Source organism: Capricornis sumatraensis, chromosome 8 (genome assembly GCF_032405125.1).
Source record: "Capricornis sumatraensis isolate serow.1 chromosome 8, serow.2, whole genome shotgun sequence".
Taxonomy (NCBI): Eukaryota; Metazoa; Chordata; class Mammalia; order Artiodactyla; family Bovidae; genus Capricornis; species Capricornis sumatraensis.
Window position 1 is genome coordinate 89,503,703 of NC_091076.1, and position 13,278 is coordinate 89,516,980.

Here is a 13,278-nt window from a genome sequence, read left to right on the forward strand (position 1 = left end):
CTCAGGGGCAGAGCCGCGACCAGTCCTCAGGACCCTGGCCTCCTGGTCCTGGCTCTCCTGCCCCACTGCACTGCCTCCGTGTGGCTGTCCGTCTGTCCCTGTGTGTGTGGTGTGCGGTGTGAGTGCAGGGCTGTGCCCAGGGTGGGGGGTATCTGTGAAGCACTGACTGTCTTAGCTCAGAGCTGAAGGATCCTCTCCAGAGACAATGACACTTTAAAGGTTGCCTTTTCTTGTCTAGTTTTTCCGATGTGTGTGTGTTTTCCCTTCAGATTCCTAGGTCTATTGCTGCCTCCAGGTGCCCTTACCTTGAGGCTGATGAGAGCACACCTGCCCATTCCTGTCCTGAGTTCTAGGGAAGAACTCCTAGGAAGGGCCTCGACAGTGAGGGGAGCCAGAGTCTGGGAAAGAGAGAGCCAGCTCTCAGAAAGGGTGATCTCCACGCTGCCTTTTCCCAAACTGGAAATGCAGACACGGGCTCTGCCTGCCAGCATCTTCCTTGGTGTGTGGTCAGCAGAGTTAAGGGTAGGCAGCTTGCTCCCAGTTCTCCTTTAACCCAGTTTCCTGGGGAGAGGTGCCTGGCAGGGCTTTCGGTCACTTCAGTTGGGAAACTGTAGGAAAATGGGGCGCAGTACCCTGGCTTCCTCCAATCACAGTCCAGATTAAAAGTGTGTCTGGCTCCCAGTCCCTTTGACTTGATCTACTGAAAAGCTGGTGACGGAGGGGTGCCTTCATCGCCCTTTGTTCACGTCCTTCAGCCCAACTTGGGACTTCGGTGGCGGGACTGAAGACCCAAACCCTGGCTCCCAGCCTGTCCCCCTCTTTGCACCCCAGCCTTTCTCAATGTAGCAGACCCTTCCTAGGGGAGCAGGGAGGGGAAGCCACAGTTTGCAAACCCAGGAGCTCCTTTTACATTCTTTGTAAAGCCTCCTTTATATCCTCAACCCAAAAGGCAATGCCCCTCCCTGCCACCTCCAAGCCTGGAATTGTGCATAACCCGGATCTTGTATCTTTGTATAACGGATGTTATTTGTACGAAGGGCAGTTCGTAAACAGCACTTGTTCTTTTAATAAAAGAATGTTTTACAAAAAAAAAAAAAAGACCTTGGTTTGTCTGGCTTTACTGAAGGGAAAGAGGTGGAGGGCCAACTGTGGGAGCCTTGGGAGGGGATGGAGGTGGGGGTGGGCAGATGGTCTACTAACATTTCTTTAAGTACTTGGAATAGCACTTCACAGACCAAAATGCACAAAATACCCAGGTTGCGTATTGAAAATCAGATACCTTTGCTCCACTTATAAGAACGTAATGTGTAGGTCTGGGCCAGGCGGAATCTGATTTTTAAAAAAAAACAAAACTCCATAAGTGATGAGACATATCCACACCGCCCTTCTAGAAGCACTGTCTAAAGGCTCGGCAAGAGAAAACGGTCTCGGTCCCCCGGCAAGTCCCTGCCCACAAGGCGGGAGGGGGTCGCCGGGAGGCGCAGGCAAGGAAACGAGCGGCGATGCTCCGCGCAGGTCCTTCGCAGACACGCGGGTACCAAAGGGGGCGCCGGAGAGCCCGCCACACCCTGGGAGCTCCGAGGGGGTTGCTGGGCCCGCTCCTTGGCCCGACTTCCGGCAGCTGGGGCTGGACGGCCCGCGCAGGCCCGCGGCCCGCACCGCGCGAACCCCGCGGCGTCTTCCGGGCCGAGGCGGGGCTGGGCCGGAGGGAGGCGGGGAAGCGGGAAGGTGACCGGGACGCGAGGCGGAGCCGGCCCGGCGCGGTGGTGGCAGCGGGGCTGCCATGGGCCCCGTGCGCGGCGTGGGGACGCTAGTGCGGCCGGCGGCCTGGGTGAGCACCCGCGCGGCCGCGCCCCCTCCCCTGCCCTCCGCTCCACCATCCTCCGCTCATCGCCCCGCCTCTCGGACCCTGTCCCCAGGCTGAGCTTCCCCCAAACCCCTGCGTCGCCTGGTGCTTTGCAGCCGTCCCTGAGCGCCCGTTGGGTGCCAGCACCTCCCCCAGCAACTCCCGTTCCTCTCTCGGAAGCCCCTATTACCTTCGTATTTCTAACGCGCGCCTAAGCCCTGCGGTTTCTTCCCTCCCTTTGGAAGTCTTCCGCTTTCCATTGACGTTATTTTTCTGTTTCCAAATCACCGCCCCGCGGATGCCTGCTTGCCTTGCAGACGCTGAACCAGAGACGGGACATCACCTCCTGGCTGGTAAGCCGTACCCCCCTAACTCCGCCCTGTTTCCCCTTCCCTCCACCCGAGTCCCCCAGGCCCAGAGAGACCACCGAGGTAGAGACCAGAGGAGGAAACCAGAATGGGTCAGCCCTGCTTTGTAAACTCCAGCCTGAGACTCTCTTGTCTGTGGCCACCTCGCCCTGGCTCAGGGGAGATGGGGTGACCCGAGGGCAGAGGACGAGGAGCAGGCTTCTGCATGAGGGACCCCGGTACCTGATAAACCGAGTCCCAGGTGCCATTGGCTCCCCGAAGCTGGCAGGATCCTGGCCCTCCACCCCTGGCACCAGGGTGAGAGCCAGGGCTTGAAGGGAAAGCCTGGACCCTGAAACATATGTGGTTTTGTGGCCTTGAAATCTCTTCTCTATCCTGAGCTTGGGGGGCCTCACGGTTTTGAGGGGGTGGGTGGTCCTTGCAGGGTGGAGTCAGATCAGCCTCATGCAGAAAAAGCCTGTCACCAGCCAGGGCCCTGGGAAAGCTGGACATGGCCACAGGCAAGAAAGTGCTTCCAGGGCATAAGCTGACCTTTCATCTTCCCTGCCACAGGCCCGATGGTTCCCCAAAACCCCAGCCAAGTCCGTGGTGGCCCTAAAAACACCCATCAAGGTGAAGCTGGTGGCTGGGAAAACCTACAGGTGGTGTGTGTGTGGCCGCAGCACAAAGCAGGTGAGAGACCTGTATCCCCCTCCCCATTGACATGTCACACCTGTGGTTTGGGGACACCATGTATGGCCCAGGAACTCCCCTTCAAGACATTCCTTTTTCCCACATATACCCGAGGAATCACAAGGGTAGGGGTGGGGATATTCTCCAGCCAGCCCTGAGCTCCCAGTTCTCTGCATCCACCCTTCAAGATGGAGACAAAGAGATAGAAACTGAGTCCTAGGGCCAGGCGGGTGGGGCCGGAGTTCTGTCCTCTTCTGTACTCTTCAGAGGCTCCGGGCTCTGCCCAGAAAGGCTTGCCTGCCTCTCTCTCTCCCCTCTTTCCTTCTTCCTGGGAAGCATCTGGGTTCCCAGGCCTCAGACCCCAACATCAGGAAGACTCTGAGCAGCCACTCAGTCCCAAGTGTGCCCCTTCCTGGCGTCTGCTCCTGAAAATGCTCCCTTTTTCAGTTTCTGTGACTTCCCTGGTCTCCTGTTGTCTTGACGTCCTGGCTGCTTGCTCCCCTCCTGTCCCAGGAGTCTTCCATCCCTTAGGAAACTGCCCCACATTCTTAGCCTCTGGGCCCCTTTCCTTCCTGAGCTGGCTCAGAACTGTGTTCCTCCAGACCGCGTGATGTGGTGTCAGCAGCCCAGGGCCCGAAGTCCCGCTTTGCCACCGATTTGCTGTGAACTTTGAGCAGGTCCTCATGGGCATGGTGCTCTGCTGCCTGCCAGTGAGCCCTGGCACTGGCAGGCCCTTTGTGTCTCTCTGCCTCTTGCCCTCTGGGACCAGTTTGCTGACTTTTATCTGCACACTTCTCCCATCCACCCTCCTACCCCACCCTCACTCAAGGGCAAGAGGCCTTGGCTCCAGCTCTGCCACTCAGTAGCAAACCACCTGTCTGGGCCTGTTTCCATTACCCAGGCTGTGTAGGAACACCTTGTGGGGTGAAAGGGCATAGATGCTCACAGCAGGCAGCCAGTTTGCTGTCGGACCTCACCTTCTCCCCTTCCTTCCACCCCGCTCCCCACAACATCCACTCCCCCCGAACATGCCCAGTTGTTTGTTGGAGCCAAACAAAATTGATACCCCAGTCTTAAAGGCCACTCAGAGAAGTTTGTACCTTAAGAACATGGGAAAGGAAATGAGTGTCATGAACCAATGGAGACTCAGAGCCATTAAAAAAAAACCAAAAAACCATTATCAGTATAAAAGTTGCTGATACCTAAGGTATCATTTCTAAATGATACCATTTCGCTTTGAAAATTCTCTTCTTGGGTCCCCCAGAAACTATTCCTGTGAGGACACAATTACTGAACACTTTCTACTGGCAGAGTGCATGATAAACCTTTATGCATTTTATTTTCTTGAGATTACTCTGATCACTGTCACATTAGATGACAAAAGTCAGTCAGTGTCACTCAGCTACCTGTGTCCCTCCCAGCGCTGCCCTGCCCCAGCAGGTAGGGTTGGGTCTCTCTGACTTCTTTCTTTTCCTCACTAGCCCTTCTGTGATGGCTCCCACTTCTTCAAACGCACTGGCCTATCCCCACTGAAGTTCAAGGCCCAGGAGACCCGCACGGTGGCGCTCTGTACCTGCAAGGCAACCCAGAAGCCCCCATACTGCGATGGTACCCACAAGAGTGAACAGGTGCAGAGGGCAGAACTGGGCTCCCCACTCTGAGGGGTGGCTCACCCCAGGGATCCCAGCACCTATAGCCGGTTTGTGAAGGGCTTGCTCCGATAACCCAAGGTCTCCAATCTGGCGCAGCTGGGAACAGGCCCTGGCTTTGATGCCTGCTGGTGAAGATGATATTAAAGAGACGTGCTAGCCCAGAGTGGTGTTCTTGTGGTCACAGATGTGAGGGACAAGACTTATCCCCCTTCAGGATCTTAACCTGGGCTGGGGACACCAGACTGGCTACAGGGAGGGAACAATTCAGGTTCATTCCATACGGGGTCTCCCAAAGCAGGATGACCCACTCCAGTACTCTTGCCTGGAAAATCCCATGGACGGAGGAGCCTGGTGGGGTCGTGAAGAGTTGGGCATGACTGAGCGACTTCACTTTCACTTTCATGCATTGGAGAAGGAAATGGCAACCCACTCATATTCTTGCCTGGAGAATCCCAGGGATGGAGGAGGCTGGTGGGCTGCCATCTATGGGGTTGCACAGAGTCGGACACGACTGAAGTGACTTAGCAGCAGCAGCAGCAGCAGCAAAGCAGGATGAGCCCAGAGACTAGAGGAGGCCAGAGGACCCCGACCACCCTTCCTGTCCCTTCTGTCCCAAAGAACTACAGGCTCCGGAGAGTATGCAGCATTTATTAAAGCCAGAGATACAAACATCCCAGGGCAGAAGGGCACAGCCACAGCACCTCAGACACAGGACAAGGTGCGAACACAGACAAACCCACTGGGGGATGCCCGGCCCCAAACATGTAGTTGTGATAGAGTGCTGCCTCCTCCCCTCCCCAGTCCGATCTTTGTACATGGGAGGAAAAACAGGTGGGCAGGGGTCTCCTGGGATCTATCCCTCGGGGGTGGACCACTGGACTCCTCAGGATGGAGCTGAGGTCAGACCTTACAGGCTCTGTCTTCTTGTGCTTTCAGATATCTCTGTTGCTCTTTCCTGACTTGGCCTCAGCTGCGGGTGGGGAGGGGACTGGAGAACTGCTTGCCTTTGGCCAAATCTGGGGTCTGTGCTTATCTGAGGTCACCCTGCCTCCACCTCTCCACTCCAGCCCCCAGAGAGACTGCTCCAGCAGCCTTGCTAGTGCGGGCTTCTGGGTGGCGGTGGGGGAGAAGGAATGAAGCAGTTCACGATGTTAACACCACAGGGGAAGTTCAAGGGCTGAGGCCTCCTGTGGCCTGAATCTTCTTTTTCACAAGATAAATGATGCAAAGGCCACACACATGGGGGCGTTGGGGGCAAGGGGAGGGGGGAGGCAAAACTATCTTTTCTTTGTACAAAGTTCCCACTGCACGAGGAGGAGGTAAGGGATATGCCCTCTCCACTGCCCACTTGCTCCTCAAAACCAGGCGATAGGCTGCATTTGTAAAAGGCACTGTCTTTGCAATTCTCTGAACATTCAGCAATGGTGGGGGGAGGGCACTGATCAGGGTAAGGGCAGGACAGCAGCCAAGAGGGGGAAAGAAACAGAGTGGACCCCATACACAGCCAATTAGAGTTGTGCCTAAAGTTTTGGGGGTTGGTGGGGGCCCCTCAGCACCCCATATGTCTTGGGAAACAGGAGGAGGATGGGCAGAGTGCTACTGGGCCTCAAGTGGCCCCTCCAATTCCACCTCTAGGCACTCCCAAAAACAGCAGAGAGAATTCCACAAGACCCCCTAAAAATGAACACCCCACCCCCCACACATACACACACACATAAAGTTTGTTTCCTGTGGCATTTAAATTAATCTGGTTGGTCCATAAAAAATAAGTATGTATAATTTGGTTTTTCCTATGTACATATATATATAGATTTATTTATAAAACCCATCCCCCACCCCTAAGGTGGGAGGAGCTGGGGAAAATAGAAGAGGTGGAAAAACGGGGCCCAGAAAAAGTGGAGGGGTGGAGAGGCATGGCTGGAAAAGGAGGGAGAGGGTCCCTTTCCTCAAGTTAAGGGGGGCACAGGAGCTCCGTTGACAGTCATCTTGCGCCCCCTGCTGGTGGAGGATGGTGTCTGCAGGCAGTTTGAGGCGCCCCCGTTGGCAGCGGCAGTGGCCCCACCGGCTGTCACAGGGGGAGTAGGGGAGGTGGGGTGGGGGGCCGAGGGGCCATGAGAGCTGGGAGAGCCATGGGAGGGGGTGGCTGGGCTGGGTAGGGAAGAGGAGGTGGCCGGCAGGGTGGCAGGGCTGGGAGCCTTGTCACTGACTGACTCACACTCGGATGCCCCGCTGGTATTGGTGCCCTCGGAGGGGGTGGGTGCTGTGGGCAAGGTGAGTCGCTTGCAGGCTGGCTGGACGCGATACTTGAGGGGGAGAGGGCCATTCTGCAGGGAGAAGGGGAGGGGACGGTGTCAGGAGAAAGAGGCTAATGGGGCAGCCACCCACCTTCACCCATAGCACCCAACAGGGAGAAAGGGAGGACGAGACACACAGGTGGGACTGACCAAGCAAGGCGGGAGAGGAAGAGAGCATGGGTAAGACCAGAGACAGAGGAAAAAGGCAAGAGGGAGGCCAGAGAGCAGAAGGCAAAGTTTACTCCTCTGCGGCCACCCAAATTTGCACGTGGTCTGCCCAAGGATCCTTTTGTCCTCCTGAGTATGGAAGGTCATCAGTGAGAGATGGTCTGGAAGGCCACCCTGGACATGCCCAGCCCATGAGACGAGGGATGAACTGTCTCTGATTAGAGCAGGGTGGCCCATGTAATGGCTCAGAGTCCCTCCAGCCCTGCCCCGTCTCATACCACCCCACCCACTCACCCGCCGCCAGGGGTAGATGTAGGCGATGTCCATGAGGGTATAGTATTCCTTCAGCGGCTCGTCCTCATAGAGAACCTCAACCTGGAGGAGACAAGGGCAGATGGCTCAAGGCGCCAGCCGTTCGGCAAAGAGGCTCTGGGCAGGTGATCCCTCATCCCTGTGAGGTCACCCGGTGCATCTGACTTCCTCTCAGAGTTGTCTCAACATAACTCCTGACCTGTATATTGTCACCCTGCTTATTTAACTTCTATGCAGAGTACATCATGAGAAACGCTGGGCTGGAAGAAGCACAAGCTGGAATCAAGATTGCCGGGAGAAATATCAATAACCTCAGATATGCAGATGACACCACCCTTATGGCAAAAAGTGAAGAACTAAAGAGCCTCTTGATGAAAGTGAAAGAGGAGAGTGAAAAAGTTGGCTTAAAGCTCAACATTCAGAAAACCAAGATCATGGCATCTGGTCCCATCGCTTCATGGGAAATAGATGGGGAAACAGTGGAAACAATGTCAGACTTTATTTTGGGGGGCTCCAAAATCACTGCAGATGGTGATTGCAGCCATGAAATTAAAAGACGCTTACTCCTTGGAAGGAAAGTTATGACCAACCTAGATAGCATATTCAAAAGCAGAGACATTACTTTGCTAACAAAGGTCCGTCTAGTCAAGGCTATGGTTTTTCCAGTGGTCGTGTATGGATGTGAAAGTTGGACTGTGAAGAAAGCTGAGTGCCACAGAATTGATGCTTTTGAACTGTGGTGTTGAAGAAGACTCTTGAGAGTCCCTTGGACTGCAAGGAGATCCAACCAGTCCATTCTAAAGGAGATCAGTCCTGGGTGTTCTTTGGAAGGTCTGATGCTAAAGCTGAAACTCCAATACTTTGGCCACCTCATGGGAAGAGTTGATTCGTTGGAAAAGACTCTGATGCTGGGAGGGATTGGGGGCAGGAGGAGAATGGGACGACAGAGGATGAGATGGCTGGATGGCATTACTGACTTGATGGATATGAGTTTAGGTGAACTGTGGGAGTTGGTGATGGACAGGGAGGCCTGACGGGCTGCAATTCATGGGGTCACAGAGTCAGACACGACTGAGCGACTAAACTGAACTGAACTGAACTCCTGACCAGCAGGTGGGAAGGGATCCAGAGATGCCCACATCATCAAGCCACCCCTGGCCATCCACACAGTGCTCTGGGTCCCTTTCTATTTCTGGCATGTTCTCCAGAGGAGCCAACAGGCACAGAAAGGGCCCCAGGGAGAACGCACAAGGTGGAATCACACCAGCGCCTGGATCCCACTCCAGAGACTGTTTTAACTGCTAAGACGTGAATCGAGTTTTAATCTTGAGAAGTTACTCCTCATGTGATTCTGACATGTGGCAAAATTTGGGATCTACTGTCCTAGAGCCTCAATAGTCCATTGACCAGCAGCACCAGAAGCACTTGGGAGCTTTCTAGAAATACAATGTCTGCTCAGTCAGAATTACATTTTAACAAGACCTCTAGGGGATCATACATATGTTCAGATTTGAAAAGCTATATTCTAAAGCTCCTTGGGAATTTCAGACTAGCCAGCTGGCCCTAGATATGGCCCTAAGTTTTTTACATACACAGCTCTGCTGTAGTTCTAAGCGTGCAAACATGCACACACACGCACACTATCTTGGTCCCATGCTCCTCTGCACACTGGTTTCAGCAGAAGCAGACTGCCCCACCTGAATCGTGTTTTCAGTTACTGTTCTACACAGGCTGTTACACAACACGCAAGCCCTTGGTGACACCAAACCAGCCATGAACCACGACTAGGATGCACAGATTGTCAGACACCCCCACAAACAAGACCCACGTTACAAAAGGGGCCAGGGACTCACCTTGTACTTGCTGGGCACGTCCATCTTGTTGCGGAGAAACTTGGCAAGATGCATGACAGTCATGGCTGCTGGGCACCGCAGGAAGCGCACACCTGTCTGCTGGGGAAGAGGCGCCCAAGGGCTGGGGTCCACCCCAGGCACTCTCTCTCAGCCCATACTCTGCTCCGGGCAGGCCCGAGCACTCACCTTCTCCTTGTCACCATCCCCATTTTCCAAGGGGCCCTTCTTCTCTTCCCGGTCTCTGCAGAAGGAGAAGGAATAAAACAAGGGAAAACCTGGAGCAAGCAGGACCTAACTGCACACAAACATCTGGAAGGCCCTCCCGGAAGTGCCCTTTCCTCCCAGGGAATGGGGACGGCATGGGAGAAGAGACCTGCCTAGGACCCTGAAAGGGCCAGGTGTGGGCCAGACTTGCCTGACACCTTCATAGAACTCGATGGAGAGGCTGACGATCTCGTCGTCGCTCAGAGCTCCCTTCTCCTGCTCCAGAACCTCACCACGGTCCTCGTTGGAGCCGTTGGGGACTGCAGAAGGAGCGAGCTGGGAAGGCTCAGCTTAGGAGCAGGGACAGGAACCCCATCATCAACCCAGGGATCTCAGAGCTCAGTGCAGTGAGCCCAGCCCTCCCCCCAACCCCGGGCTGGGAGGCAGTGCAGTGGTGCCCACTGGCCTTCCATGCTTCTGGCCCTGGTGCCACGGGGAGGGCCGCGTGTGCACACATGTGAACACACCTTCTGTCAGGGGGTAGGCTGCATAGAAATCCCGCCGCCGTTTCATCTCATCTGGAAGAGAGGGAGCAGGCTCAGGGGAAGCAACAGGCTGGGCAGTGAGAGCTGGTGGCACGGGGACAAAGGGTGCAGGTACCTTTAAAAAGCCCAGGGACCAATTTGTAGACAATGTCTTGAAGGGTTTTGTCAGATCTGAAAAAACACATAGGAGCCAGTCGGCAACCATCTCACCCTGACTCTCCAGCCTAGGGCCCCTCTTCCCACCTCTCTTTCTGAGAGCCAGGGCCCAGGCATGAGGGTCCTTGTAGGCCCCGTCTCTACCTCTCTAGAATTTCTCAGCTGGATACATCATCCCCAAGGGACAGTCCATGCCCGAGGCTCCTTCCCCACCTGCCACCCTGGCTTCAGGAAGCAAGGAGGGAGGAGACAGAGGGCAGCTGCCCCAGAGGATGGGCGGGAGCAGGAGGAAGTGCTGGGCCCACCTGATGCTCAGCAGCGGCCGGGTTTTATGGACCTGCACATCGCACATGGGGCAGTACTTGTTGGTCTCCAGGTAGCGCACGATGCAGGTTTTGCAGACTTGGGGGGTGTGGAGAGAGGAGGAAGAGTCAGAGTCCCCTCTGTAACCCAGGATCAGCCCCCACACTCCCTGCCCAGGCTCAGGTATCCCCTCCTCTCCACCATGTTCCCGCAACTCAGGCCCTTTCAAAGACCCAACGCAGCCCTGTTCTCCAGATGGCAACTGCCCCTTATCCATCCTTGGGGCAGGACAGATGTGTGTGTGTGCGTGAAGCCAGTGTCTAGTACCATGAAGGTGAGTCCCAAGTTCCAAACCCCCTTGCAGAACAAATCAACAGCCAACCGACTAGATACCTCCCAGTTCCCTGACTCCTAGTTACAAGCCTGTGGTGCACACCAGGGCACCTTGTATTCACGGGGTGCAGTGTTATCCACAGAGACTCAAGGAGGGAACGGAGAACTCCAAATGAACTCCTGGGCTGAACCCTGCAGTCTCCTCCCAGGCAGTCTCCCTTTGACCTGGGACCCTCACCAGACACATGGACACCTTTGCTCCTCAAGGCAGAGGCCACCTACCCCAGGAGCAGCCCTCGACCCCAACTCACAGGAATGCAAGCACTCCACGATGGTAGTGGCATCTATGAAGTACCCCCCACAGAGGGCGCACATGAGGTGAGGGTTCAGCTCGGTAATTTTGATCCGTGTGGTCCGATGCATGATGCTGGGGTGGGGGGTGTCACCCTGGGAAATAAAACATGGAATCAGGAACCCCAGGATGCAAGAGGTCCCCCCACACTGTACTCTACCTGCCCCACAGGCAACATCTCTCCCTGGGCCCATGGCCCCCCCGCCTCCCTCCAAAGCCAGACTGAGGTGGTTCTTTCTGACCCTCTCTGAGTGTTCACTGAGGGCTCTGGAGATTCCTGTGACCTTGAGCAACAAGCTCAGGTTCTGTCTCAGGAGCAGCAGAAAGACTGGAGTTAGACCACAGGAAGTACCACTCAACTCTCCAGGGGATGTGCGGAGGCGGGAAAATGGAAGAGAACAGAGTTTTTAAAAATCTCCCTGATCTCAATTTATATACATACAAGTGAACTCCCTGGGAGCTATGAGGAAACTCAGCCTTCTGACTGAGTCTTTCTACTCCATCTTACCTTCCTTCCTCCCATCACTGCTCCAGGAAGCCTCCTTCCGTGGAAACACTGGGGAAATGAACACCCTAAGTCTGAAGAGGGCATCCCACCAACTGTCCCTGGGCTCCGGCCCGGCCCCGGAGCAGCTCCTTGGAAACACACCACATGCTGACCACACAGGTTCTAGGCCTGGAGCTCAAGCAGGAAATACTGAGGATGGTCCTTAGGCCCCCAAAGCTGGGAACACACAGCTCCAGCCTGATCCCTGGCCCAGTCCCAGACTCTGCAGGTAACTGCAAAGGGTCTGGGTAAAACGACTGCTACTGCCGCTTCCATAGGGAGGCCACCACATGCCCCGATGGAGGCCTGCTGCATGGCGCCCCTCCCAGGCACACTCGGGAATCTCTGCCTGTGGGCACCGCCACCCACCCATCTTCTCCCATCCACGACCTGGCCACAAGCTGCCCAGTGACAGGCTATAGGCTGTCAGGGAGGCCTGCCGAAGCTGGGCAGAAAGTTCTGTCCACAGCCCACCAAGCGCCCAGCCAGGCCCTGGCTGGGTCCAGGGAGGACAGGCAAAGCCCAGGTCTGGACTAGCTGATGTGCTTACTTCTTAGTTCAGAAATCCAACCTGTAGCCAGCAGCCACGGTACCTCCCTCCTCTTTCCCAGAGGAAAAAGCCCACGGGGCGGGGCCTGGGAGGGCAGCCAAGCCCCCAGAGCTCTTTTACAACATACATCCTTCTCTCCTTTCCAGAAAGATTTCTAAAGGCAACACATTGGGTTTTCTAGGACCCGAAATTCACAGCTGGGAATCAGCAGTTACTATAGAGACCCCAGGATGAGTTTGGCCAGGACCCAAACAGCCAACAGAGGCTGTCCAGAGACCAAGAGAGAGGGAGAGACACAAAGACCACATGTGGGAGAGACACCAAGCTGCAGGGCAGACAGAGGGGAACACGCAAGCCCAGAGCTAGCATGCATGCAGCAACCCAGACCTGCCTGAGGAAGGAAAGGGATCTCCGCCCCCTCAGCCAGCCCTCCCTGCATGGGTCCCCTCTTCATAATTATGTAGAAAGCTTGCTGGCTACTATACAGTTTGGTTGTTCCCATAGCAACCCCTGGCAAGATGCCCAAATATTATTACAACCATCCAGAGAAGGACAGACTCCAAGTGGCTAACTCGCTGAGTGTGTATAATATCCATGCGGTGTGTACATGCTGCTGGGCCTCCAAAGGTACTTCGTGTGACTACCTGTCATGTATGTGTGTGTATGTGTGTGTGTATGTACACAGCCAGGAAGAAAACTTCAGGGATTTGCTAATGCTGAGGGTCCAGATCAGACTGTGTGTACTTAGTCGCTCAGTTGTGTCTGACTCTTTGTGACCCCATGGACTGTAGCCCACCAGGCTCCTCTGTCCATGGGGATTCTCCAAGCAAGAATACTAGAGTAGATTGCCATGCCCTCCTCCAGGGGATCTTCCCAATCCAGGAATTAAACCCAGGTCTTCCGCATTGCAGGCGGATTCTTTACCATCTGAGCCACCAGGGAAGCCCAAGGGTCTAGACTGCAACTGGAAAATCTCATGCCCTCTTCTCTCTCCCTCTCTCACACACACACATGTGGGTGCTTCACACTGCCTTAGCCACCTCATTCACATATTCACTGTGTTTCCAAAACAGACACTTGGCTCTTAAGAACTCCCTTCCAGGGACTTCCCTGGTGGGCCAGT

At 55.2% G+C, this 13,278-nt stretch overlaps 2 protein-coding genes across 4 annotated transcripts; one reads left to right on the top strand and one right to left on the bottom strand.

Annotated features, from left to right (window-relative positions):
• Positions 1-1,718: 1,718 nt before the first annotated feature.
• On the top strand, positions 1,719-4,687 carry CISD3 (CDGSH iron sulfur domain 3). Its single transcript, XM_068978736.1, has 4 exons — positions 1,719-1,831; positions 2,164-2,199; positions 2,767-2,886; positions 4,368-4,687. Exons 1-4 carry the CDS (start codon positions 1,784-1,786, stop codon positions 4,545-4,547), a joined length of 384 nt encoding a protein of 127 aa, XP_068834837.1. The 5' UTR covers positions 1,719-1,783; the 3' UTR covers positions 4,548-4,687.
• Positions 4,688-5,896: 1,209 nt separating this feature from the next.
• Positions 5,897-11,149, bottom strand: PCGF2 (polycomb group ring finger 2). 3 transcript variants are annotated; one of them, XM_068977547.1, is made up of 10 exons: positions 11,018-11,149; positions 10,376-10,472; positions 10,030-10,085; positions 9,897-9,947; positions 9,581-9,689; positions 9,352-9,406; positions 9,166-9,264; positions 7,295-7,375; positions 7,089-7,129; positions 6,498-6,862 (listed from the first exon to the last, which is right to left on the bottom strand). In XM_068977547.1, exons 1-10 carry the CDS (start codon positions 11,127-11,129, stop codon positions 6,607-6,609), a joined length of 957 nt encoding a protein of 318 aa, XP_068833648.1. In that variant the 5' UTR covers positions 11,130-11,149; the 3' UTR covers positions 6,498-6,606. The 3 variants fall into 3 exon arrangements, with proteins under 3 accessions (XP_068833647.1, XP_068833646.1, XP_068833648.1); XM_068977546.1 differs by lacking the exon at positions 7,089-7,129 and having other exon boundaries at positions 5,897-6,862; positions 9,166-9,261; XM_068977545.1 differs by lacking the exon at positions 7,089-7,129 and having other exon boundaries at positions 5,897-6,862.
• Positions 11,150-13,278: the final 2,129 nt, after the last annotated feature.

What these genes read in the sequence shown, in the direction of transcription:
- CISD3 (XM_068978736.1), top strand. Translation starts at nt 1,784, where the DNA reads ATGGGCCCCGTGCGCGGCGTGGGGACGCTAGTGCGGCCGGCGGCCTGG. An exon ending in TAGTGCGGCCGGCGGCCTGG is followed by an intron (nt 1,832 to 2,163) that starts GTGAGCACCCGC and finishes CTTGCCTTGCAG; the next exon opens with ACGCTGAACCAGAGACGGGA. An exon ending in GTGGCCGCAGCACAAAGCAG is followed by an intron (nt 2,887 to 4,367) that starts GTGAGAGACCTG and finishes TTTCCTCACTAG; the next exon opens with CCCTTCTGTGATGGCTCCCA.
- PCGF2 (XM_068977545.1), bottom strand. Translation starts at nt 11,129, where the DNA reads ATGCATCGGACCACACGGATCAAAATTACCGAGCTGAACCCTCACCTC. An exon ending in GAGTTCTATGAAGGTGTCAG is followed by an intron (nt 9,407 to 9,580) that starts GCAAGTCTGGCC and finishes CTCCTTCTGCAG; the next exon opens with AGACCGGGAAGAGAAGAAGG. An exon ending in ACGTGCCCAGCAAGTACAAG is followed by an intron (nt 7,376 to 9,165) that starts GTGAGTCCCTGG and finishes TGTCTCCTCCAG; the next exon opens with GTTGAGGTTCTCTATGAGGA.